The sequence below is a fragment of the Balaenoptera musculus genome, chromosome 3, assembly GCF_009873245.2.
Source record: "Balaenoptera musculus isolate JJ_BM4_2016_0621 chromosome 3, mBalMus1.pri.v3, whole genome shotgun sequence".
Lineage (NCBI taxonomy): Eukaryota > Metazoa > Chordata > Mammalia > Artiodactyla > Balaenopteridae > Balaenoptera > Balaenoptera musculus.
Window position 1 is genome coordinate 170,766,916 of NC_045787.1, and position 22,654 is coordinate 170,789,569.

The window sequence follows — 22,654 nt, forward strand, 5'->3', positions numbered from 1 at the left end:
AGGTCCCCCCCACCCCCAGATCAGGGCCCCAGAAGGGATCCAAGACAGGCACCGTCCCCCAGGCTGTCTTGGGCACCAACTCCACCACCTTCATTTCCGAAAAAGAGGTTTTATTTCCTTTGGTCCACAGTCGGTATTTCACATTATTTCTTGGTCCCAGGGCTCCTGGGCAGGGGCTGGTCCCCGGGAGGGCGTCCGGTTGGGGGTCCCTGTGCAGTATTTGGTGGGGTGTGGGGACAAGTATGGGGGCTTCTGGCTTTGCCTCAACCACTCAGAACTGCACTATCCTGCCTGGGCCTCAGTGTCCCCACTGGGCCCCTGGGAGGGGCCAGGGTTGGTGGTCTGAGGGTCCTAGGGAAATCCAGTACCTCACAAGGCCTAAAATATTTTGGGACTATGGCCTGACCTTCTCCCAGTAGCCCCCTCCACCATCCCCCTGAAAAAAAAAGTATTTTCATTTCACTAAAACGGCCTGAAACTTCTGTGGGTACAGAAACCACAAAGTGATCGGCAGAGAAAAGAGAAGAAGGGAAGAAGCAACCGGAAACCACTTGGGGTCGGTCCCCCTCCCTGCCCGGGTTTCGTCTTTCTCCCCTGCAGCTTGGCCCAAAGCCTGTTGGGAAACATGCCTGGAGGTGCCCTGGCAGGGACCCCCACCCCACATGCATCTGGATATGGCCTTCACCCCTTCTCCCCAGACCTTCAGCTGGCAGCACTCAGGCATGTAAGAAAAACAAGACAAAAACACAGAAAAACCCGAAAACCCGGATGGGGCAATGATGGGAGACAGCCCGCATGGGCGCCTCAGTAGCCTGCCTCCTCCTGGTAGTAGGGGGGGTACCCTGGGGCCTCCCCCGGGTCTGGGATATCTCCGGCAGCCGCTGGAGCCCCATCGGCCGCTGGGCCTTGCGGGCAGTACTTGGGGTCGTATATCTGCCGGCCCAGGCCAAAGACCTGGCCGCTCTGATTGGCGCCCTGCGTGTAACCCATCTGCAGGGACATAGAAGAGTTGTCACATTTGTCTGTCCCCAGCTTGGTGTCGTAGATGTGCCGCCGGGTCCCTGGAGCCGTCATGCCCACCTGGAGAGAGAGAAGAGGCATCAGGGAAGGAAGAAAAGGGGAAACAGAGGCCCCAGAGAACTTCCCCTAAATTCCCGCACCTTTTCCCACCTCCCTGTCTTTGCACTCACAGTGCAAACTCCTACGGATCCTTCCAAGCCCTGCTCAGAACCCTCTCTTTTCTGACTCTGTGCTGAGTTGATCTGGTGTTTGGGTCCAGCTCTCCCTGCCAGCCAGGAAGCTCCCCAGGCTGGGGCTCAGGCCTGCCAGGCCCTGAATGCTCCAAAAGCATCACACTGATACACCAACATAGCAGGAAAAGTAACAACTGCAGGGTCTAAAAGTATCAGAGTTGGATGGGCCTCTGGGCAAAACTTTGAAGGAAACTGAGGCACAGAGCTGGTTAGTAACTTCCCCTGGGACACACAGCAGGCTGAGGCAGAGTCAGAGCAGGCACGGCCAGAGGGGTAGGAGGGAAACCCAGAGTGGGCTTTTCAGCGGGAGATGCTCTCAGCGACAGGGATGGGCCCTCAGGGTTTGGTAAGGTGGGTGGGGGCCCGGGGGGACTGGGGAGGCCCACCTGGCTGGCGCACTTGTTTGTGCCCATCTGGAGGCTGATGGTCGAGTGGTCCATGGGGGGCAGGATGTGGTTCTTGGGGTCGTACAGATGCCTTCTGGTGCCATAAGCCGTCATGCCTGACTGGCTGGCACATTTGTTGGTGCCCATCTGCAGGGACACAGGTGGGAGAGGTCAGGCTGCCCCCACCAGGCCTCCAGACCCTGCCCCGAACTTGAGGGGCCACCAGGCTGGACAGGGCCTGGGTCGCATCACAAGCCCAGCACCCACGAACCCTGGGGCTGGAGCAGCCGCGCACCCACCTGGAGCCCGATGACACACTGGCCCGCCTTCATGGTGGCATCATCAAAGTTCCGCTCCTGCTTCTCCGAGTATTTGACGCCGATGTCCACACCACTCTGCAGCCCCTTTGTCTTGGCCTGGGGGGAGAGAGGGGGTGGGAGTATCAGGGAGGGGCAGCCGGGTCCCCGCAGCCAGGCCCGGGGTGTGTGAGCCCAGGGGAGGCCCAGGTATCTGGCTGCAACCTGCCCCCCGCACCAGCCGCCCAACACCTCGGGCTCAGCAGCCCTGTGGCCCCCAGCCTTCCCTCCCTAGGCAATGGCAGCCCCAGCCTTACGGCTGCACAGGCCAAGAATTTTAGGGGGCGTCATCACCTCCTATCTCTCTCACCTTCCATCACCTCCTTCTACCCAGCCCCAGCCACTTGGCCAGGCCACGGCCATCGTCTCCCCCCTGGACGCCTGTCCCCGACTCCTCCCTGGTCTCCCCACCTCACTACCCACGTGGCAGCCGCAGGGGGCTTCTGAAAGCACCGTTCAGAACACAATTCCCCGACGTGAAAACCTCCTCCTCCTGAAACATTGTTCCAGCCCGCCTTGCTCTCTGTTTTAGACCCTAGACATCGGCCTTATGCTTTCTTCTCCTTCAAGGCACTTCTCACGATTTATAATTTGTAAAACAATGATTTGAAGAGCAAAGCCTAATGGGGACTCTGGGTGTTAACGAGATGTCCACGGAGGTTCACTGATTATGTAAAGTGGGGGTGTGTGTGCATGAGTTGGGGCAGGGGGTAGACGGGAAGTCTCTGTACCTTCCACTCTGTTTTGTTGTGAACCTAAAAATGCTCTAACATAAAATTTTTTGTAAATAAAAAAATGGAGATTTGTTCGTTGTCTGCCCATAAAGGGGTTGACTGTGTCTGCCTTGGTCACCCTTGGATCCAAAGTGCCCGGCGCCTCGTGGGTGCTCAGAAATCTTTGTGAAGGAATGAATGAACAGCATCTGAAAATCCCTGCCTGGCTCGCTGTGTTACTTTGGGCAGATTGCTGCCCCTCTCTGGGCCTCACCTTCCCGGCCAGGGCGAGAAGAGACACCTGCACCTGTGTCAGGTTCCCACTCTCAAACAGGTCGTTGGCCTCGAACAGGTCCACAGGGTTCATGCCGTAGCTGACCATGGCCTTGATGAAGTTGGAGAGGTTTTCTAGCTGGGAGGAAGCAGGAAAAGGATAGTGAGGGGCCTCGGTCTACCCACCCGTCAGATGGGGTCCCCCAGCCCCATCCTCATTCCACCCCCCCGTGCCTCACCTGGTGCCAGTTCTGCATGGAGCGGTTGATCTTAGGGACTGAGCCTGGCTGCAGCTTATTCATGAGTCTGGGGGGGACATATGGGATGGTGGGGAAAAGGGAACCTCCATTAGTGTAGGAGAACTTCAGAGACCCAAGAGACTAATTCATGCCTTCCTGGCCAACCTCACTGCCTCTCTCCGGGCCTCAGTTTCCCCTCTTACAATCCAGTCTTCACCCACCAAAGATGCAAAGATGCCAAAGAATGACAATAGCCAGCGCTGGGAGTATAATCCAGAACCACTGAATCTGGGGAGTGAATCTGGGAATTTCCATTAACATTTTTTAAGGTGCAAACCATGGAATGTTTGAACCACGGCTGAATAGGGCGCAGCAAAGAAGGTCTTCCAGAAATGTTATAGGCTCTCCCGAGAGGATGCTCCCCGTTAGAGATCCTAGACAAAGCAGTAGCACAAGAAAAAGGAAGAAGAGCAAGAAAGACCAGAGACCCATCAGGAAAAGCAAGCAGACGTCACACAGCACGTGCAGCGTGACCTCATTGTGCAGAACAGTCAGGGTGATGAGCATATGCGGATACACGCACTCACGTGCACAAGATGATCCCATCCTTCAGACCCTTCTGGAAGTCGGGGCCAATGGAGAGGCCAGTGAGTCCCTCGATCCAGCTTCGGAGCTCTGCCTCCTTCTGAGGGTCATATTTGGATAGCAGCTGGAGGGGCAGAGGGCAGAGGGCACAGTGTTGGCGTGAGCACATACCCAGCAGGAGCCCAGTGAAGCTCCTAATGGGGCAGGGCCCAGGGCTCCAGAGGAAGAAAAGACCGAGGGGCCTGGAGGTCCCCACACCACCCAAGCAGACCCTTTCCCATCAGCACAGATAAACCACCCCAAATCTCTCACTGACAATCGTCGGAGCTAATCTACTTTCACTGGTGTCAAACCCCACAGGGCAGCCAACACGGCCCCGGAAGGATCTGCCCCCACGTCTGCCACCTCCCTGGTCTCCCAGCACTAGAGACACTGGCCTTTCTCTGTTGTTTTTAAATTGTGTTGAGAAACACACAACAGGTACCATTTTAAAGCTCATTTTAAAGCTCATAAATCAGTGGCATTTAGTACATTCACCAGGTTGTGCACCATCACCTCTGTCTGGTTCCAGAATATTCCGTCATCTCAAAAGGAAGCCCGTCCCTATAAGCTGCCACCTCCCACTCCTCCCTGCCCTCAGCCCCTGACAACCATGAACTCACTCTCTGTATCTGTGTATCGGCCTGTTCTGGACGTTTCACATAAATGGAATCACACCCTGTGTAGCCTTTTGTGTCTGGCTTCTCTCACTGAGCATCATGGTCTCAGGGTCCATCCACGCTGTAGCGAGTGTCAGGGCTTCACCCATTTTCATGGCTGAGTGATGTTACCATGTGTGGAGGGACACGTGTTTAACCATTAACCTGCTGATGGGTATTTGGGCTGTTTCCACCTTTTGGCTCTAGTGAATCAAGCTGCTATAGACATCCATTTACAAGTTTTATTTGAACACTTGTTTTCAGTTCTTTTGGGTATATACCAGGGAGTAGAATTGCTGGGTCACAAGATAATCCTAAGCTTAACTTACTAAGGAACCACCAAACTTTTCTCTGCCCCTTGAACTGGCCACAGGACCAGTTACTGCCTCAGGGCCTTTGCACATGCTGTCACTTTGGACTCAGATGTTTGCACAGCTGGGTCCCTCCCTTCACTCCAGCTGTAGCTTGGAGAGGACCTCCCTGACCACCTGGCTATGACAGCCCTCCTCATCCCCCCCACCCCCAGCCCTGCTTTATTTTCTTTCTAGCTTTTCTCCACCTTCTGCCATATGATCTATCTCCTAGCTTTCGTTCCATCCTCACTACAAGCTGTTCCATCCTCACTACAAGCCGCGCCATCCAGCTCAGGCTGTCTCTGGATAAAGATGCTCATGGTCCTGCATCAGCGCTCACTGCTGGCCACAGACACAACGCTCCCCGCTCCCCATGACAGCATCTCACAGCACCCAGGGAGACCCAGGACGGTGTGGTGTGTGGGCAGCCCCAGGGCGGCTCCCTGGAGGGGTGGTAAGAAGCTGAGGACCTGGCTGCCCAGCTGGGTGGGCTTCTACCCCAGACCCCTGCCCACCTTTACTCACGCCATCCCTGCCCCTCTCTCTTCCTCTCCTCCACACACCCGGAGGGCAAAGGGACCCAGAGCTACCTTTGCAACCCCAAGTCCTCCTCCCAGCTCTGCCCCCAGCTCCCCGATGACCATGGAAAGTTTTCACCCTGTGCCTCCGTTTCCCCATTTATGTTTGAATTGTTTTCATAAGGCTTTCCAAACTTGGGCGCTGCTTCCTGCTTCCTGCATATAAAGCCCCAGACGCGGGACCAGGGTTGAGCCGCCCAGAGCACAGGGGACACAAAGGCGGGAGGTTGGCCTGCTAACCCCCTGTGCCCGGTCTCAGGTTTGGGCGGGTCTCTGGTTCCCGCGGGCCAGGGAGCAGCAGGGCTGGAGGAAGCAGAGGGTGGCATTACGGGAGCCGAGCTTGAAGCAGGCAGGCTGGTCTGGACGCCCGGCCCGCCTGCCCAACTGGGCCCCGTCCCCGACGGCTTGCAGGGGCCAGGGGGCCAGCGTCCCAGCAGAGGCGCCTGGCCCAGCCCCGCCCGCAGCGGCTGCCTTCCTCCCCGCTGCCCAGCCAGCCTTCAGCACATTCCTCCCCACCGCAAACTGCCAGGAATGCAGCCGCTGCCTCCCTGCTAAATCGGGACCAGCTGTTCCCAGTGGTCCAGGCCCCCCAGCCGGCCGGGGATCTCAGAGGGATACACTGGACCTCAGCCTGCCTCCGGGCCACAGGGGGGTGGGGGACTGAGGCCTGGGGGGCTGGGCAGAGAGGGCCCCGGGTCCCCCTCCTCCTCTCAAGCAGCTGGTAAAGTGGATGGGGCGTGGCTGAGAAGCCACAGGAACCTGGTTTCCAATTCGGGGGTGGCCCGCCCATTCTCCAGACCTGCAAACTGAGGGCTGGTCACAAGAAGCCTTCTGACCTCATCCCCGACAGGGCAGATGTCAACCTGGCTCCACACACTCCATCGCAGGAAGCAGCCCCCACCCCGCTGGGGTGCTGTACTCTCACCCACTTCCTGCTGCCTCAGGGGAGATGCCTGGACTGCCAGGAGGACCGGTGGCCATGGGGCAGTGGCTGCGGCAGGTCTGGGTGTGAGTCCTGACTGACTCTGTCTCTGGCCAGCTGTGTGGTTCTGGGCAGGCTGAGCGATGTCTCTGAACCCCGTGTGCAAACCAGGGGTCTTAGACCATCTTGGCGCTGGGTGGGGCCTGTAAACACCCCCCTCCTCACCGTGGCATTATTGCTGGAGTGGGGAATTGTGTGTTTAAGGGGGAATCGTGAGGAGCTTGCCCAGTGACCATGCTCGGTCCCTCAACTTCCCAAACGGGCTGGAAGGAGGCTCCTTGGGGCTCACAGAGGTGATGCGGAAACTCTCCCTCGTGTCTGCAGGTCCTGGAGTGCCGACCGGGCAGGGGCCTGGGGGCTGGCAGGGCTGTGTCCCCGGCGTGCCCAGGCAGGCTCCCGGCGGGGCGGCTGCCGCTGTGGGACCACACTCCCAGGTGGCGGTGTGTGCGTGTCGGGCGGACAGGGATGACAAACTCCCCTTCCAGCTGGATGACCCTTGCGGGTGAGGCTTAGGACCTCCCTCAGGGCTGGGATCATGCTCTGCTCCTCTCTGCCTAGGTGCGCTGACCCTGCTGCGTGGCCTTGCAGAAGTGCCTGCCCCTCTCTCTGAGCCAGAACCACAAGTGCTTCCTTTAAAAGTGTGTCCCCAGGTCCCAGCCCGCGTTCGCAAGTTACAAAACCCACATCTTAGGGTCACATTCAGGGGACCCCACGGGTCCTGCGGACGCCTTTTCTATCCCTTTAAAGTTTGTCAGACGGGGACAAAGAGAATGTGGAAGGGGACAGCAGGGGGGGCGCGGTGGGAGGCGGGCCCCCTCAACTCCACCTTCCCCCTGGGTGCCCCGCCTCCCAGGTGTAAGAGGTCGGGAAATTCCTGGGGGGGGCAACGGGCTTCTCACAAACACCCGGCCCGCCCCTTTCCCCTCCCCTCCCCTAAGCTTAAGTGGCCCCAAAAGCAGAAGTGGGGGAGGGGGATGAGAAGGGGGCCGCTGGGGTTCCCTCGGGCCTTCTCAGGCCTTGAAGCTCTGGAGGGGCCCAGGGCTGGGGGGTTGAGAGCGGTGGACGGGGGGCTTCAGGCGGGGGAGGGCTGGAGGAGCAGGGCTGCGGAAGGGGTTAGACCCAACCTTTCCCAGATGTTGGGGGCTGCCAGAGCACAGACCTCACTGCTTCCGCCGAGTTGGGGGAGCGTCGGGGGCACCCCCCAGAGGTTAGGGAGGAGGAGGGCCGCCCCCGATGCTGGGGGTCCGGCGGGGCGCCCGCCCTGCAGCAGCGGAGGGTGCGACGGGCTGGGCTGGCGGGGCGGGGGTGCGCCCCTCACTCACCCGGTTCTTGACCTCGGCCGAGAGCCCGTACGAGGGCCCCTTGTTGAACTGCGTGGAGCTCATGGCTGGCGGGCGCGGCGCCGCGGGAAGGGACGGGAAGGGACGGGACGGGACGGACGGACGGCCGGGCTGGCAAGCGAGCCGGCGGGGGACGCGGACCCGGCGCCCCGCCCCCGCCGCTGATTGGCGCCCGGCGCACATGTCCTTATAAGGCCGCTCGGCGCCGGATTCCTGCGGCTGCGGGCTTCCTGAGCCCCTCAACCGCCGGACCCCCGCCTCGGCGCAGCACCCCGTCACCAGCCGCTCGGAGGGCTCCGCCCCCTCTGAACCCACGGGAGACTGAGGCAAGGAGGGACCGGGGCCCCGCACCGTCGAGACCCGGCACCCCTGCCCTCTCCCTGCTGGGAGCCCCCAGGCGGCTCTCTCACCCTTTCTGGGTCTCAGTTTACCCTTTTGCACGATGATGGCAGGGGGGAATGGTTGGATGGGACCCTAATTCCCTTGGGACACTAATGAGGAACCCCCTCTCTGCCACTTAGAGGCGCCTCCCAGTCTAGGCCCCCTTCTGGGAACTCTCCTAGCTGGGTGGTTAGCAAGGGAACTAGGGCAGGCTCTTCAGAGGAGGGGCCATTGGTGCTGGGGCTTTGGTGGATGAGTAGGAGTTTGCCAGTCCAAAAGGGATTAGTGTTCCTGGCAGAACATGCAAAGACCTGGAGGGACCGTCAGTGGTTGAAAGCGTGTAGAGATCAATCTGATAGGTTGGGGAAGTAGGGGATGCGAAGGGGCCTTCAATTCTGGGCTGAGGGATGGTGGGGAATGGGGAGGGGTTGAAACAACAGAGAGTTGAAGTCAGGAGATGCCTTGGGGGTAGGGCTGAGGCTGCCAAGGGAACCAGGCCAGGCACACACTTGGCACTCAATAGGAGCTGCCTGCTTGTACAGATAAATCAATAAATTAATAATAGAATAAATAAATTCATTTCTTCAGTAAATCACTCATTCATTCACACACCTATTCATTCATTCATCGAAAGCTCCCTGACGGGGCCTCTGGGCCAGCCCCTTGCTAGGCAATACTGGCTCCCAGGAGACCTTGGTTCTGGCCCTGTCCATCCCTGGGAAGACAAACCCAGGCATAGGCACCCCTGCTCCATGCAAGCAGGTACAGGACAGAAGGAGGGACCTGCAGTGGAGGAAACTGGGGAGGGAGTGGGTGCTCCACTGGAGGGGTGAAGGAAAGAGGCATGTAAGAGGGGATGTGTGATGTGGGGTTTTGAAGCATAAGTAGGAGTTTGACACATTTGACAAGTGGCTGGTTGGGTTCTGTGAGGGCTTAGAGATGACTCACCCTGCCCTTCCCTGGAAACACTCCTCCCTGGCACCCCACTCCCCGGATATCTACTGACTTTCCCTGACTGTACGTCTCCCATTCCATCTATCTGAAGGCTTTCTTCAGGGTTCAAGTCCTAGCTGGGTGGTCTTGGGTGAGTCCCTTCCCTGCTGGGTGTGTTTCCTCATGTGTGAAAATGGGAACCAGTGGTCAACAATGAGACAGTGCAGTGGAGTGTGGGAACGGGGTGGTTTGTCAGTGTCTAGGTGGGGAGTTGTGGGGGCAGAGGGCGGTTCGGGTGGACCCCTTGCAGGTCCCGCTGGGGCACAGGGGTGGGCAGGACCCAGGGTACTGTGGGGAAGGAGGCTCAAGCCAGTCCCCTGAGCACCTACTCCAGCCTGGGGTGGTCAGTGGCTGCCGGCAACATGCCCATGGTCCTCCTGTCATGCCCCGACCCCTGGTGCTTGTCCAGGGGGGCCACCAGTGACTCTCTAGGGACACCATCCAGAGCTGGGGGCCTCTGGACAGGGAAGTTGCACGTGACGCCCGCTGATACCCACCGAGGCAGGCATACTCCAGTGCAGTGGCCGGCCATGTCTGGGGCGCCAGGCAACTGTGGGGCCTCTGCAGGGCTTGACAGGAGCTAAACCACAGAAGACTGAGCCTGGATGATTCCAAACTTTAGAACCACCTGCCTGCCTTCCCTCTGGTGAAATGGACAAGCCCCCCAACGCCTCCAGGCCTCAGTCTCCCGCCTGAGAAATGGGCTTACCTCCCAGGCATTGACATTCACCAGGTGCCCAGAAAAATGCCTGGGACATTGTAGGCACCACATAAGTGCTGGGTGACGCGAATCTCGGCATTTAGACCAGTGCTGACCAATGGGACCGAGATGGCACCGAGAATGCCCTCCTGGGCCCCATCCCGCTGGCTGCGCGGCTCCTGAGTCCTGCAGGTGTGGCTGACAAGGCCAAGGAAGGGAAGGCTTCACTTTCCTTGATTTTAATTGATTCCAATTTAAAAGTACAAACCAACACTGGATCCAGTTTTTGGAAAATGTCTGAGTATACGTGAAACCACTTGGGTGTGCATGCATTTTCCTTTTCAGCGTCAGTTTTATGCAGTCAGGCTACATATGAGTGTCTCCGAGGAAACGTCAGTGTCGGGAAACAGGCCAGATTTCAGACTCAGGACAGAAACAGGTGTGAAATACCTCGTACATCATTTTTCATATCGATTACCTGTTGCAATGATCATATTTCCCAGATATCAAGTGAAGTGAAATATATGACCAAAACTATTCTCTTTTAGTTCTTTAACATGAGCCAACATTTAAAATTCTGTGTATGGTTTGTCTGATTTTTCTACTGCCCAACGCTATTCTGGACCATGGGCCAAATTCAGATGCTATTTTTTTTTTTTTCTGGTATAGCCCCTGAGCTAAGAATGGTTTTTACATTTTTAAGAGGTTTTCAAGAATCAAAAGAAGAATACTATTCCATGACACTTGGAAATCATATAATATCCAAATTTCCATGTTTGGACAGAGTTTTATTGGCGCCCAGCTGTTTGTGTACAGAATGCTTGTGGCTGAGTAGTCTCTGGGCTGCAAAGCTGAAAACATTAACTTTTTGGTCTTTTACAGAGAAAAGCTTAAAAAAGAAAAAAAAGAAAGAAAGAAAGAAAGAAAAAAGCTTATTGACCCATGGTCTAGATTCTCAGCCTCCTGGAACTCAAGAAATTCAGATCAGACATCCCAGATTTTGAAATCCTGGGGTTCCAAAAGCTTGGAATATTATAATTTGAGAAACTCCCCCAGGACCTAAAACTTACAGAATTATGTGGTTCTGTATAATCCTACGACCTCAGCGGCCCCCACCTGGGCCTGGGTTCCAATCCCCAGTCAGCTGAGGTAAGGGCATGTTGAGTCAATACGTGTCAAAATCTTAGGAATTTTGGCTCAGCCTCAGAACGTGGCAGGGAGGTCTGGGGCCTCTGCAGTTGTCCTCCGTCCTTGACCAGCACCACCCCCCGCCCCCGCCGCCCCCCACCCCGCGCCCCTGCACTCACCTCTTTGTCCTGGACTGATCCCGGGGAGACTGCGGTGGGGGTAGGGGAGGTGTGGAATGATGCAGGCTCACTGGGGGCGGATCCAGGTATTCTGGGGCAGGATCTCCGTGATGCCAGAGGGACGCGGGCCAGGGACTGGAGGACCTGGTGTTGCAGGAAACCCCAGAGCCTCAGCCTCCGGTGCTGGGCTATGGGGGTGGGGCCTGGCGGTCTGGGTGGCTGGGCACAGGGGCTGCAGGTGTGGTGAGGGTCTTGGGTCCCTTCCCTGCAGTGTCAGGGCTCTGAGTGAGAACCCCGGAGGGTCCTATGGCCCCAGCGATGCAGCGACAACAAAATAACAGTAACAACAGGGACTTCCCTGGTGGTCCAGTGGGTAAGACTTCGCGCAATGCAGGGGGCCCGGGTTCCATCCCTGGTCGGGGAACTGGAGCCCGCATGCATGCCGCAACTAAGAGTTCGCATGCCTCAACTAAAGATTCCGCATGCCACAACTAAGAGCTGGCGCAGCCAAAATTAAAAAAAAAGTAACAATAAAATCTCAAGCCTGTTAGGTCAGGAACCTCCCTTGCTCCCAATCCTCCATGGCTGCCCACTGCCCCCTCAACAAAGGTGTCCTCCAGGCCCCACGCTCTCGCTTGTTCACTCTGCTCCAGACACGGGGGCTTCTCCTCGCTCTGCCTTTAACGATCAGCGCCAGGCCTGCCTCAGGGCCTTTGCCCTGGCTGCGCCCTCTGCCTGACACTCTTTCGACCTGGCCTGTTCACTGTCCACCTTCCAGCACCTTCTCAGTGAGCCCCAGCCCAGGCTCTAGGTCCCAATGCCACCCACACATCCCAGACAGGTACCACATGATGACCACAGCATCCTCCAAAATCCAGCCCATCTTCTAAATTCCCGACTGTCCCCAGAAGGGCGGGCCTGGGGTCTGGTCCTTCCCTGCGTCTTTGGCTTAGATTTGGAACTCTCTCCACCCCCACCTCCCGCTGTACTCCTTTTCTGTGACCATGACTTTCACTTGCTCTCCAGGACCGCATGTTTCCCTACGTGGGAGTGAGCGCTAGACGGCGCTGCCCAACACAGCAGCTGCTTGCCACACGGGCCTATTTCAACAGAAATTACACCAATAAAAGTAAAGTTTACGGGTTTCCCTGGTGGCGCAGTGGTTAAGAATCCGCCTGCCAATGTAGGAAGCACGGGTTCGAGCCCTGGTCCAGGAAGATCCCACATGCCGCGGAGCAACTAAGCCCGGTGTGCCACAACTAGTGAACCTGTGTGCCACAACTACTGAAGCCTTCACGCCTAGAGCCTATGCTCCGCAACAAGAGAAGCCACGGCAATGAGAAGCCCATGCAAGGGAGAGTAGCCCCCGCTCGCCACAACTAGAGAAAGCCTGCGCACAGCAACAAAGACCCAACGCAGCCAAAAATAAATAAATAAAATCAATAAATTCATTAAAAAAAAAAAGAATTTGCATCGACTGAGTGCCTACTGTATGCCAGGCCCTGTGCAGAGCACTCCCGATGAAACAGGAAGAGAATGACCTTAGCCTCCTGGTTGTGGTAGACCCATCCACCTCCAGGGAGTGGAGCTCCCAGGGTTATGAAACCCGGCAGGTAGGTCTGGAAGGTTCTCTCAGCCTCCAGGTCATAGCTGAAAAGTCTCCTCCCTCCCTGACCACCCAGTGCAATTCAGAATAGGAACCCCCCGCCAGGAACCACCGCCCCTCCCCCCCATGCCCTGGTCTTTCTCAGAGGCCCTGACTGTGCCCTTCAGTGGGATGCTCACCATCGGGAACCAGACCAGACATCCACTTGGCGGTCTGCCTGTCTCCTGTTGGTCCCTGAGCTCTGCGAGGGCAGGAACCGGGACTGTAGTGGCCACCGCTGTGTCCCCAACACCCAGTGCAGGCCCTGGGGCACTGTAAGCCATTTCCCCCGAACGTGTCCTTCCCCAGGGTCAGGCATCCTCTCCCAGGCCCCTCATCTCCGGCTCCTCCTGCCCTTCCACACTTCCTGCCGCAGCCCACCCCGCCTTGCTTTGGAGCAAGGGGTGGAAGCACCTGGCATACAGTAGGTACTCAATGAATGTTAGGTCCTATTACTACCATGGCTGCTAGGAGGCGCCGAGACGTTTCAAAGATGAGTGAGTGAGCGCGTATGTGGTCCAGACGTGGGCCCCCAGCCCTGGGACACCGCGGGCAGGCCCCCGGTGGCAGCCAAGAGGAAGGCATGGCCAGGCACGGACCTTTCGTGACCCCACTTTAGCTGGAGGAGGCCTGTCCACTCCGTCACCCCCGAATGGCCGGGACAGGGGTCTGGCGGCCAGGGAGCAGGAGAGAGATGCGGGGGTGACCCACCTGAGCGGCCTGGTTCTCAGAAGGAAAAGCTAAAGTCGCTAGGGCAGGGGTCCCCAACCCCTGGGCCGCGGACCGGTAGCAGTCCGCGGCCTGTTAGGAACCGGGCCGCACAGCAAGAGGTGAGCAGCGGACCAGCGAGCGATGCTTCATCTGCCGCTCCCCATCGCTCGCATTACCGCCTGAACAAACCTTCCCCCACTCTGTGGAAAAATTGTTTTCCACGAAACCGGTCTCTGGTGCCGAAAAGGTCGAGGAATCGCAGTTGGGAGGTGGAAGAGCAAAGAAAACCAGCTTGCTTAACCTGTTTTGCGTGCAGCCAGGAGCTCTGTAAACGCCCCAGCCGGCCCCAAGGGCGGAGAGAGAAAGAAGTCTGTCCGGTCGTTACCGCCGGGAGGGGGAGAAAAAGACAGTACGACGCCAAAGGATCACCGAAGGGACTCGCCTGCTATTACAAGGTAGAAAGAGAGCAACAACGGCTCTTACAGACTGAAGACCTGTGTTTTAGCGAGGTTATTTAAAGGCCGGAAATTAAATCACTTTTCAGCTAGAACACCCTAGCGTAATCTTATCTTCGGTATAATTTTCCAGAGCTCCAAGTAAAAAACATCTCCAGCAGTCGTATTTCCTTTCAGTTTATTTTATCACCTCGAAATTCCTCAGAGATTGACTAATTTTACCGCCCGCCTTGCAGCCGCGGAGGCTTGTGGGGGCGATAGGCAAAGCACCCGGACCAGACGCAGCCCCGCCGCTCGGCGCTCCCTTCCCGGGAGCCAGGCCACAGGGCGGAGCCGCCGGGGGCTGCCCGACCGCATCCCAGCGTTCCCCGCGGGCGCAGGGAGGCCGCTCTTGCCGGCGCGGCTACTCGCTGGCGTCAGCTGCGGCGCGGAGGCGGAAGATGGCGGCGGCGCCCGGGCGGCCGTGAGGAGCGAGACGGTGGCGAGGACAGCCGATGGCGGCGGGGAGGCGCCCTCGGGGACCCGCGGGCCGTTAAGGCGCGACGCTGGGCATGTCGGAGCTCGCGGCGCCTGGGGCCCCGGGGCCCGGGCCCAACGGCGGCGGCGGCGGCGGCCCAGCCCCCCCGCGTGGGCCTCGCACCCCCAACCTCAACCCCAATCCTCTCATCAATGTGCGCGACCGGCTCTTCCATGCGCTCTTCTTCAAGATGGCTGTCACCTACTCGCGCCTCTTCCCGCCCGCCTTCCGTCGTCTCTTCGAGTTCTTCGTGTTGCTCAAGGTGACCGGGGCCCCGAACCTTGCTCAAGGGTCCCGGCGGCCGGACCCTTTCCCCCAGATCTGCGACTTCTGACCCCGCCCGGGGCAGCGCGCCCCTCCCATCCGGTGGCGTAGGCCCGGCCCGACCCGTTGGGACCCTTTCCTTAGGCCTGCCGCCCTTGCTCCCCTGCCCAGAAACTTCCACCCGGGAAGGCCCGAGTCTCCCCCGGTTAGTGGTCCCTGATCCCGACTCCAGAAACTCACAGCTCCCTCCAGGCCGCACCCCACCCCTCGCCTCGCCCTTCCCAGCGTCCCCCACCTCCGGAGGCCGGAGCCCAGCCCCGTGACCCCCAGCCCTGCCGCCTGGGATCCTCAGCCCGGGATGACCGCCTCCCCACTCGCCGAGCCTGGCCTGGCCCCGAACCCCAAACTCGAGGGATTCCGGGCCTCACCACCACTGCTCCCTCCTAGGACACACCCCCCGGGCCGCCCACCTGCACCTCTTCCCTCTCTCCCTTTTTCTTCGGGCTCTTCTCCTCAGGCCCTTCTGCTGGCCCCCACTCGGATTCTCCCCGCTCTGAACCTTTGGGGGGAAGGTGACCTAGCTGAGGTCACGCCGTGGGGCTTAGTGGCAAAGTCCAGCCAGTGGTGCTGCTGGTGGCTCTGTGAGGGGCCTCCCGTGGACCCGCCCCCTGTCCTCGCTCGGGTGGCAGAGCTCTCAACTTTTCAGCGGTGCCGGGAGGGCCAGCACAGATCCCTCCAAGGAGGGGTCTCACTCAGAGAGGGAGCGCGCTGGGGGCCGAGCCCGGCTGCCTGATGGGTCTGAGGAAGTGGAGAAATGGCTGTTTTGTGTCGTGTCCCGTCCCGGAGTGTACCCCCGGCGGGGGGGGCGGGGCTGGGGCCAGGGGAGCTGATGTCCGAGGAAGCTCGGATTTCTCGTCTGCAGGAAGGGGGCTGGAGCTGGCGGGCAAGGCACGTGGGGTGCCGGCTGGGCCAGCTTGGTCGGGAGCCGGCAGCTCTTTGGCGTTGGGTGGCAGGGGTGCGAGCCGTCCCGCAGACCTGGGTGCGGGTCCCAGCCCGAAACCCCCGGTCTCGGAGCGGCAGGCGTCCCCTGCGGGGGCGTGGGTGTGGGACTCTGGAGGATTCCTGAGTCGGCCTTCCTTTACCCCAATCCTGGAACCCATGGGCAGCTTGGGCGTAGGCAGAAGGCCATGTGAGGCCGTGATTAGCTTGGGGAACAAAGCACTGTTCCTCCCGACAGGCTCAGAAGGAGCCCGTGTCGCTCGAGGGGGTGCCCTGTGTGAGGTGGGCCCCCCGTGGAGCTGAGCTTCCCCTGAGAGCCCGGCCTGAGGCCTTGGCTTTGTCCCGCCGCTTCCTGCCCGAGGAGCAGGCCAGGGGTTGGGCTGGCCGGGCAGATGGGCTGCACATCCAGGCCGCGTCCCTGGTGCGTGGGGCCGGGTGATCGGGCTGCCCTCGGCCCCGTGCACCTCCTCTCTCCTCGGGGTGCAGCCAGGAGGCCCTTCATTCCCCGAGAGCCTGCCTGACCCCTGGCGCCTTTGGTTTCCCTCGTGTGCAAAGGGAGGGCTCGGCTGGCTGATCTCTGAGGCCGCCTCAAGCTCCAGAAAGCTCTGCTCCTTTGCCTCTCGGCCGCCCAGCTTCTGGGCTCTTGCTACAGAGATCAAGTTCCCCTCCCAGCCCCGCTCCCTGGCCTCTTCCTGTGGTACCTGTTCCTCTCTGCTCACTGCTGGCGGGAGCCGCCCTTGCCATCCTCTTTACCGCCTCGTGCCAGTCTCTGGGCCCAGCGATGAGTGGGGTGACCAGGAGGAAGGGGGAGAGACGGCAGTCCGCAGGGCAGGGTCTGTGTCACATGAGGCAGCCTCAGGCTGCGAGGAAGGAGGTGGGTAGCAGGAACGGCGCATGCAGAGGCCCTGGAGCTGGCGGCACGGCGCAGCCGTGTGGCTGGTGAGTTGGAGCATGGGGGTCACAGGGTGCCAGAGGTTGGGGGGCTGGAGCACCCAGGGCCTGTGAGGTGGCCAGGCCAGCTGGCAGGCAGAGGGCAGGAAAGGCCCTGGACAAGACTCCTGCAATCCTGAGAGCGAGGTGGGCGGGGCTGCTGAGTGCACCCTGCCTTCCCCACGTGGGTAGGGCTGCCCTGTGTGTCTGATGATAGGTCGTAGGGAGAGGAAGCCTGGGCAGCCAGCTCGTTCCACAGTGGGGAAACAAGTCCAGATCCGGGGCAGGCCTTGTCAAGGGGGGTGAGAGGGTCCTGGCCCACCTCCGGGGACCCATGCACTCAGTCAAGGGCGATGGACCCCACCTGGGGTTTCAGGTCACGGATAAGGACAGTGATGGGGCAGACCCTGGTGAGGGATGCTGGAGAGGGCGCCAGGGTGACAGTGCGGGCATGGGGGCCACTCAGCGAGGGCATGGTGCCACCAGCCCCCGGTCCGTTCAAGTGCCCCTGCTCTTGGGGCCCAGCTGGCCCTGCCTGGTATGTGTTCCAGGTTGAACTCCTGGCTCCACCCTTCCTGGCCGCGTGGCCTCTGTGCCTTGGTTTCCTCATCTGCAAACTGGGGGTGATGGCAGGCATGTGTGTCTCCAGGGGAAGTGCTCGGGCACCTCCTGGCATCGGGCCACCCTGTGTGTCAGTGCTTTTTGTGATATCTCGGCACGTTGTACAGCGTTGTTCTTATGGCCCAGAGCAGACAATGTCCCAGACACGGCTCCTGCTGGACATCTGGGCCCAGAGAGCACGACTGGGGCTGTGGGTTAGGTCTCTGACCTCACCCTGCTGTGCTGTGGGTCCCACACTGTCGTGACTCCTGTCACCAGCTCCCAGGTCCCCAGACACAACGTTGGGGAGAGGTGCTGGGGGTCCCGCTTGGCCTGTGGCCACGTCTCAGGGCCCTGGCGCAGGCTGGCCTGTGGGAGGCTCTGCAGACGTGGGGGCCTTAGCTGGCCTTCCCCACTGCCTCCCTGGCCCCTCCTCCCCAGGCAGGGTCCCAGCTCTGTTCTCAGCTCAGCATCTGTCTGCCGTGACCTGAACCCTAGGGGCGTGGGATGTGCAGTCTGTCTCTGCTTAAATCAGCAGTGCTCTGATTCCCACCCTGTCAGGACAGGAGCGGGTGCTCTGCTGACCCAGCCCGTGCCCAGTCTGCAGGGCAGGCTCCAGAGAGGAGGCCGGGCGGTCCACAGCCAGCGCTGGCACCACCCTATGGTGCTCATGGCAGGGCGTGGAGAGGACGAGGTGCTGGCGGCCCTGCCGGTGGCCGCGTAGCCACGGGCAGTTCACCACACCCCTGAGCATCATCGTTGACAGAGGACAAGGAGCGGCTTCGTACTCTGGTCCCCCACGATCATTTGTACCACACAGGGAACTCACCCTGGGAGTGATGCCCTTGACATGGCGTCCAGGCCGGAAGGGTGACACTTGGCCAACCGGGACCGCATGAGAAACACAGCGGTCAGACGGGGGCTCCTGGAGCAGGGGGTTGGGGTGACGTCGAGCAGGGCCTCTCCTCGGCACTGTGGACATCGGGGCTGGGACGTTCTCTGTGGGGGGCCGTCCTGGGCGCTGTGGGGTGTGGAGCAGCCTCCCCGGCCCTGCCCACTCGATGCCGGGAGCCCCCCAGTTGCGATGACCACAGACGTCCCAAGATGTGGCCCTGTGTCAGGATCCCCCCAGTGTGCAGTTAGGGCTGTCCTGTCTTACTCTGGGGAAACCGTACCTCAGGGGACAGAGCGAGCCCTGCCATGGGCTCGTTGGCCTGGCCAAGAGGGTCGGCTGTGTTCAGCGGCTCAGGCTAACCCGGGAGAGGTGCAGAGGGCGTTTTTAGCTGGTGAGGTCAGGAGTTTTCTCCTGGGGCAGTTGGGTGATGGGACCACGTGCTCTGCTTGGGCCCCTGTTGGGTGGACCTGAGCCCAGCCTGGGTGGGGGTCCTGCAGGCGCCCGGAGGGCCTCATCCTGGCTCACTCGGGCAGTCACAGGACCCAGGCTGCCCGGAGGGGCTGGTGAGCCTTCCCTTCCCCGGGGAGCTCAGCCACGCTGTCTGCAGCCTGATATGCTGGGTGGGGTCCTCCAGGCTGGGCTGTGGGGTCTCAGGCAGCTTCCCTGCTGACTGCCCCCTGCCCCCAGGCCCTGTTCGTGCTCTTCGTCCTGGCCTACATCCACATCGTCTTCTCCCGGTCGCCTATCAACTGCCTGGAGCATGTGCGGGACAAGTGGCCGAGAGACGGCATCCTGCGCGTGGAGGTGCAGCACAACTCAAGCCGCGCGCCCGTCTTCCTGCAGTTCTGCAATGGCGGCGGCAGCTTCCCTGGGCTGGCTGTGGAGCCGGGAGGCCTGGAGCTGGAGGAGGAGGACGAGGAGGAGGAGGAGCTGACCATGGAGATGTTTGGGAACAGCTCCATCAAGGTGAGCTAGCTGGCTGGCAGCGCCACGTAAACGCACAGAGGAACTGGTGACGCAGTCTGTGCAGGACAGGCTGCTGGAAGCGTTCCTGACCTTCAGGGCCACAGGCCTCCCTGTCTGCTCCTGCTCCCGCTCCCGTGGCCTCAGGGCCGACTGGGACCCCGGGCTGTTTCCCAGCTGTCACTTGAAACGGATTGGCCCAGTTCTGGGGGTGCCAAGGGCAGATACAGCCGGGAAGAAGGCTCTGGGCTGAGAGCTCTAAGGGGGCCCTGGGCATCCTGGTGATGCAGCGCCCCGTCGGCAGAGGCATGCCAGTGGACACGTGGGGCCCACAGCCCTCAGGGAGGGCTGTGCTTGGGCAGCCAGAGGCCAGGGTCCTGTGGGCCAGGGATCGGTGTGGGTAGGGTATTGGTGCAGACTTCAGCAGGGGACCGCATCCCTCCCAGACCCTCACCCGGAGACAGGCTCTCAGGGAGCTCAGTGTTGGGGGTCGGGGCTTTGATGGGACAGGGGCGCATCTGCTTTCAGTCAGTGAGGGAGAGGCCTCCAAGCCCGGCCCTTTGGCACCATGGGCCTGCTGACCCCTGCCTCCCTCTCTGCAGTTTGAGCTGGACATCGAGCCCAAGGTGTTCAAGCCACCAGGTGGCCCCGAGGCCCTAAATGACAGCCAGGAGTTCCCCTTTCCTGAGACGCCCACAAAAGGTACTCATTGCTCACTGGGGCTAAAGGCCAGTACCCCCGGTGGGCTGCGGTCACCCCGCCCCTCCCAGGGGAGAGAGGTTCCGCAGACTGACCAGGCCTGTCCCACCCACAGCGTGGCCGCAGGACGAGTACATCGTGGAGTACTCGCTGGAGTACGGCTTCTTGCGGCTGTCGCAGGCCACGCGGCAGCGGCTCAGCATCCCAGTCATGGTGGTCACCCTGGGTGAGTGTCACCTGCAGAGTGAGGTTCTGGGGGAGGGGTGACCCAGAAGCACTTGCTTCTGGGGCCTGGGGGCCGCCCCTGCTCTCCAGCTGCGGGAAGCTGCCCGAGGCTTCATCCCTTGACCGTTCCTCTGGGGCTGTCGCGCACATCACTGCTCGGGTCGGGGGCGGCGGGGGCTCCTCCACTCCCAGAAGTGGAGATCTGGCCTTCCCCGGGCCTCCGGCAGCACTGGGGCTGGTGGGGGCCTGGCCAGGTGCACACCCCTGTCACAGTCCTGCCCACAGACCCCATGCGGGACCAGTGCTTCGGGGACCGCTTCAGCCGCCTGCTGCTGGCTGAGTTCCTGGGCTACGACGACATCCTCATGTCCAGTGTGAAGGGCCTGGCGGAAAACGAGGAGAACAAGGGTGCGGGGCCCAGGCGGGTGAGCGGGGGCGGGGCGGGGCCGGGGTGGTCTGGGGCGCAGGCTCACTGCCTCCCGCGCAGGCTTCCTGCGGAACGTGGTGTCCGGGGAGCACTACCGCTTCGTGAGCATGTGGATGGCCCGCACGTCCTACCTGGCCGCCTTCGTCATCATGGTCATCTTCGTGAGTGCCGCGGGCGGGGCGGGGGCCGGAGGGCGTGGGGCGAGGCGGCTGCCCCAGGCCTCACGCTGTGCTGCTTGCAGACCCTGAGCGTGTCCATGCTGCTGCGCTACTCCCACCACCAGATCTTCGTCTTCATTGGTGAGTTTCCCCGCCGGCCACCTCCCCCACCCTCCACCCCCCAACCGGGCGCCTCACCCGGTCTGCCCGCCCGCCGCCCTCTGCCCGCAGTGGACCTGCTGCAGATGCTGGAGATGAACATGGCCATCGCCTTCCCCGCAGCGCCCCTGCTGACCGTCATCCTGGCCCTCGTGGGTGAGGACCCCGTGCCCCCACGCCCTGCCCCCTGCCCTGGCCCGTCACCTACCCGTCCCCCCCGCAACCAGCAGTCTCCCATCTCCCCACAGGAATGGAGGCCATCATGTCTGAGTTCTTCAACGACACCACCACGGCCTTCTACATCATCCTCATCGTGTGGCTGGCCGACCAGTATGATGCCATCTGCTGCCACACCAACACCAGCAAGCGGCACTGGCTTCGGTGGGCACCGGGGTCCGTGTGGTCCGGGGTGGGGGCAGCCGGGTGGGCAGCGCCTCACTGTCCCCCTCGCAGGTTCTTCTACCTGTACCACTTCGCCTTCTACGCCTACCACTACCGCTTCAACGGGCAGTACAGCAGCCTGGCCCTCGTCACTTCCTGGCTCTTCATCCAGGTGAGGTGGCTGCCCTTGGCACTGGTGACCCCGGGGTCCATCCAGCCTGTTGGGGGTTCTGTGGAGGCTGCGTTCTGGCTCGGGCCTCGCCTGACCCGGTGCCTGCCCCCCAGCATTCCATGATCTACTTCTTCCACCACTACGAGCTGCCCGCCATTCTGCAGCAGATCCGCGTCCAGGAGATGCTGCTGCAGACGCCCCCTCTGGGCCCTGGCAGCCCCACGGCCCTGCCGGACGACCTGAACAACAACGGAGGCGCCCCGGCCGCCACGCCCGACTCTCCGGGCCAGCCCCCTGCCCTGGGCCCTGGCTTGCAGGGTGGTGGCGGAGGCCCTGGGCCCGTGGCTGAGGCACCCAGCTCCCTGGTGGCCGCGGCGGCCTCGGTAGCTGCAGCAGCCAGTGGTGACCTGGGCTGGATGGCAGAGACGGCCGCCATCATCACAGACGCCTCCTTCTTGTCGGGCCTGAGCGCCTCTCTCCTGGACCGGCGGCCGGCCAGCCCCCTGAGCCCCAGCGGGGCGCTCCCTCGGGCCCCCCAGGACAGTGCCCCCACAAGCGACTCCCCAGGGTCTGACACAGCCCCTCAGACCGCTGGGGTGAGTGGGCCCAGCCTTGCGTCCACGGCTCCAGTGGATGCGCCCTCGGAGGTCGGCTCCTGAGCCCTGGGCAGCTGACCACCTCTGTCCCTGGCCATCCAGGCCAGCTGGGTGTGACCTGGCTGTAGCCCTCCGGGGTCAGGGAGGCTGTCCCCAATGGCTCTGGGACTGCCCAGCCTGCCTTAGGTGGTATCGGAGTCCATCAGGTTTGCTTGGAGGCGGGCTTCGCTCCCCCAGGGCGTGGGGCCTGCCTGCAGCCTGTCCCTGTCTGTGGTGGGCCCCCTCAGCCAGTGAATTAAGACCGGCCGATGAGCCAGGGTGGGAGAAGGGACGGGGGCTCCATGGAAGGTTCTGCAAGGGGTTGGTGAAAGGTCTGGAGCGAGCTGTCCCAGGGCAAAACGGGCAAGCCTCTGAGCAAGGTGAAATGAGTGGGGCCGGCTCAGCTGGTGCTCCCTCGTGTGCAGTGCCTTTCCACCGCCATCCCACACGGCCAGGCTGGGGCCCCGGGAAGGCGAAGCTTGGGCCCAGGACGCGCCCAGGCACCAACATTGAAGGCGGCCACGGGGGGTGCCGGGGTCCCGCCCTGCTCGGGGTGAGGAGACGGCCGGTGGCCCAACCCAGTTACGCGGTGAGGAATGCAGAAGAGGGCTCATTCCACTCTATTTAATTGCAGTGTACAAAATGGTGTTTGTATATAGAATAAACTGTTGACAGCGTCCAG

General features: G+C 61.1%; 2 protein-coding genes across 6 annotated transcripts; one reads left to right on the forward strand and one right to left on the reverse strand.

Moving 5' to 3' along the window:
- Positions 1-89: 89 nt before the first annotated feature.
- CNN2 (calponin 2) lies at positions 90-13,858 on the reverse strand. Of its 3 annotated transcripts, XM_036849116.1 has the most exons (9): positions 13,795-13,858; positions 12,923-12,984; positions 11,138-11,281; positions 3,808-3,929; positions 3,221-3,287; positions 2,983-3,120; positions 1,939-2,055; positions 1,640-1,786; positions 90-1,080 (listed from the first exon to the last, which is right to left on the reverse strand). In XM_036849116.1, the coding sequence occupies exons 2-9, from the start codon at positions 12,923-12,925 to the stop codon at positions 805-807; spliced, it is 1,014 nt and encodes a 337-aa protein (XP_036705011.1). In that variant the 5' UTR covers positions 12,926-12,984; positions 13,795-13,858; the 3' UTR covers positions 90-804. The 3 variants fall into 3 exon arrangements, with proteins under 3 accessions (XP_036705011.1, XP_036705009.1, XP_036705010.1); XM_036849114.1 differs by lacking the exon at positions 13,795-13,858 and having other exon boundaries at positions 12,923-13,081; XM_036849115.1 differs by lacking the exons at positions 11,138-11,281; positions 12,923-12,984; positions 13,795-13,858 and adding an exon at positions 7,739-7,902.
- Positions 13,859-14,288: 430 nt separating this feature from the next.
- Positions 14,289-22,653, forward strand: TMEM259 (transmembrane protein 259). 3 transcript variants are annotated; one of them, XM_036847157.1, is made up of 11 exons: positions 14,290-14,727; positions 18,841-19,119; positions 19,719-19,818; positions 19,931-20,041; positions 20,326-20,448; positions 20,528-20,628; positions 20,709-20,766; positions 20,860-20,940; positions 21,033-21,165; positions 21,238-21,337; positions 21,451-22,653. In XM_036847157.1, exons 1-11 carry the CDS (start codon positions 14,500-14,502, stop codon positions 21,994-21,996), a joined length of 1,860 nt encoding a protein of 619 aa, XP_036703052.1. In that variant the 5' UTR covers positions 14,290-14,499; the 3' UTR covers positions 21,997-22,653. The 3 variants fall into 3 exon arrangements, with proteins under 3 accessions (XP_036703053.1, XP_036703052.1, XP_036703051.1); XM_036847156.1 differs by having other exon boundaries at positions 14,500-14,727; positions 20,857-20,940; XM_036847158.1 differs by lacking the exon at positions 20,860-20,940 and having other exon boundaries at positions 14,289-14,727.
- Position 22,654: the final 1 nt, after the last annotated feature.

Excerpts from the sequence above, each read along its gene's own strand:
- CNN2 (XM_036849114.1), bottom strand. The coding sequence starts at position 13,066 with ATGGCTTACAGTGCCCCAGGGCCTGCACTGGGTGTTGGGGACACAGCG. Across the intron at positions 3,288-3,807 it reads GATGGGATCATCTTGTGCAC|ACTCATGAATAAGCTGCAGC; the intron begins GTGAGTGCGTGT and ends TGTCCCCCCCAG. Across the intron at positions 1,787-1,938 it reads AGTGTGTCATCGGGCTCCAG|ATGGGCACCAACAAATGTGC; the intron begins GTGGGTGCGCGG and ends GTGTCCCTGCAG.
- TMEM259 (XM_036847156.1), top strand. The coding sequence starts at position 14,500 with ATGTCGGAGCTCGCGGCGCCTGGGGCCCCGGGGCCCGGGCCCAACGGC. Across the intron at positions 20,042-20,325 it reads AGTCATGGTGGTCACCCTGG|ACCCCATGCGGGACCAGTGC; the intron begins GTGAGTGTCACC and ends TCCTGCCCACAG. Across the intron at positions 20,449-20,527 it reads GGAAAACGAGGAGAACAAGG|GCTTCCTGCGGAACGTGGTG; the intron begins GTGCGGGGCCCA and ends CCTCCCGCGCAG.